We start from the raw sequence: 834 nt of genomic DNA on the forward strand, positions 1-834 counted from the left end.
ACTATTTTCAGGCGCTGCGTAATATCATTGCGCCTGCTGCACCCATGGTACGGCAGCAAAGTTTTTTGATTATTACGCCGGAATGAGAGTATAGTTCCTAGCCATATACTTTAAATTTTCCGTCGGTCTTAGTACACGATGTAACTTCAGAAGAGTCAAGTTTTAAATAGGAAAAATATAGAAACTCTTTGGTCATTTTTGAGCGAGATGCTAACGGTCTAATCAGATTCAATGATCTATGCTAAGCTACAGCTAAAAGTGCTACCGCCAGACCCGGAGATCGGCTGAATGGATTCGAAAACGGTAAAACTCAACTGTTTAACTCTAGGGGAGCTGGAAAATGAGCCTATTTTCAAAAATAGAGGAGTGTTCCTTTAAACCATAACCAATCCCCACCGCTGTCCATAACCCTTCCCAGAAGCTCCTGATAATAAAGTAATCAGCTTTTTAACAAAATCACCAAGCTGCTCCAGCTTGTCGTGTGTCAGCACACAATTAGAGATAATCAAACGCACATTACAATAATTGTTTTCCATATTTTTAGTACTTGACATGATGAGCAGAGATGAGTTGGATAAATGCTGTGTTTTCAGTGCATCATTGCTGCAGTTGACCTTCAGTCAGTTTTTAAGCCTATGTGGGATGTTCTGTTTTTTCTGCTTTTAATGTCCAAACACTTCATGTCTCCTCTGTGGTTTTTTTTCTACACGCTCTCTCTCGTTTATGTAGGAGAAAGTTGAACCCCAGGTTGGTAAAGTTGCTCTTGCTTTTAGCTTTCAGTTTCCATTCCCTGTGTGTGTGTGTGTGTGTGTGTGTGTGTGTGTGTGTGTGTGT

The 834-nt window shown here is 40.5% G+C and overlaps 1 protein-coding gene across 1 annotated transcript in view; it reads left to right on the forward strand.

Annotated features, from left to right (window-relative positions):
• The window catches only part of LOC107697882 (proto-oncogene tyrosine-protein kinase Src-like), a 51256-nt gene that overhangs the window by 34262 nt on the left and 16160 nt on the right, over positions 1 to 834 (forward strand). Inside the window, exon 4 of the mRNA XM_016498726.1 lies at positions 730 to 747. Within this exon, the coding sequence (XP_016354212.1) occupies positions 730 to 747 (18 nt within the window). The remainder of the gene's footprint in view (positions 1 to 729; positions 748 to 834) is intronic.

Source organism: Sinocyclocheilus anshuiensis, unplaced genomic scaffold (genome assembly GCF_001515605.1).
Source record: "Sinocyclocheilus anshuiensis isolate Anshui unplaced genomic scaffold, SAMN03320099.WGS_v1.1 scaffold78, whole genome shotgun sequence".
Lineage (NCBI taxonomy): Eukaryota > Metazoa > Chordata > Actinopteri > Cypriniformes > Cyprinidae > Sinocyclocheilus > Sinocyclocheilus anshuiensis.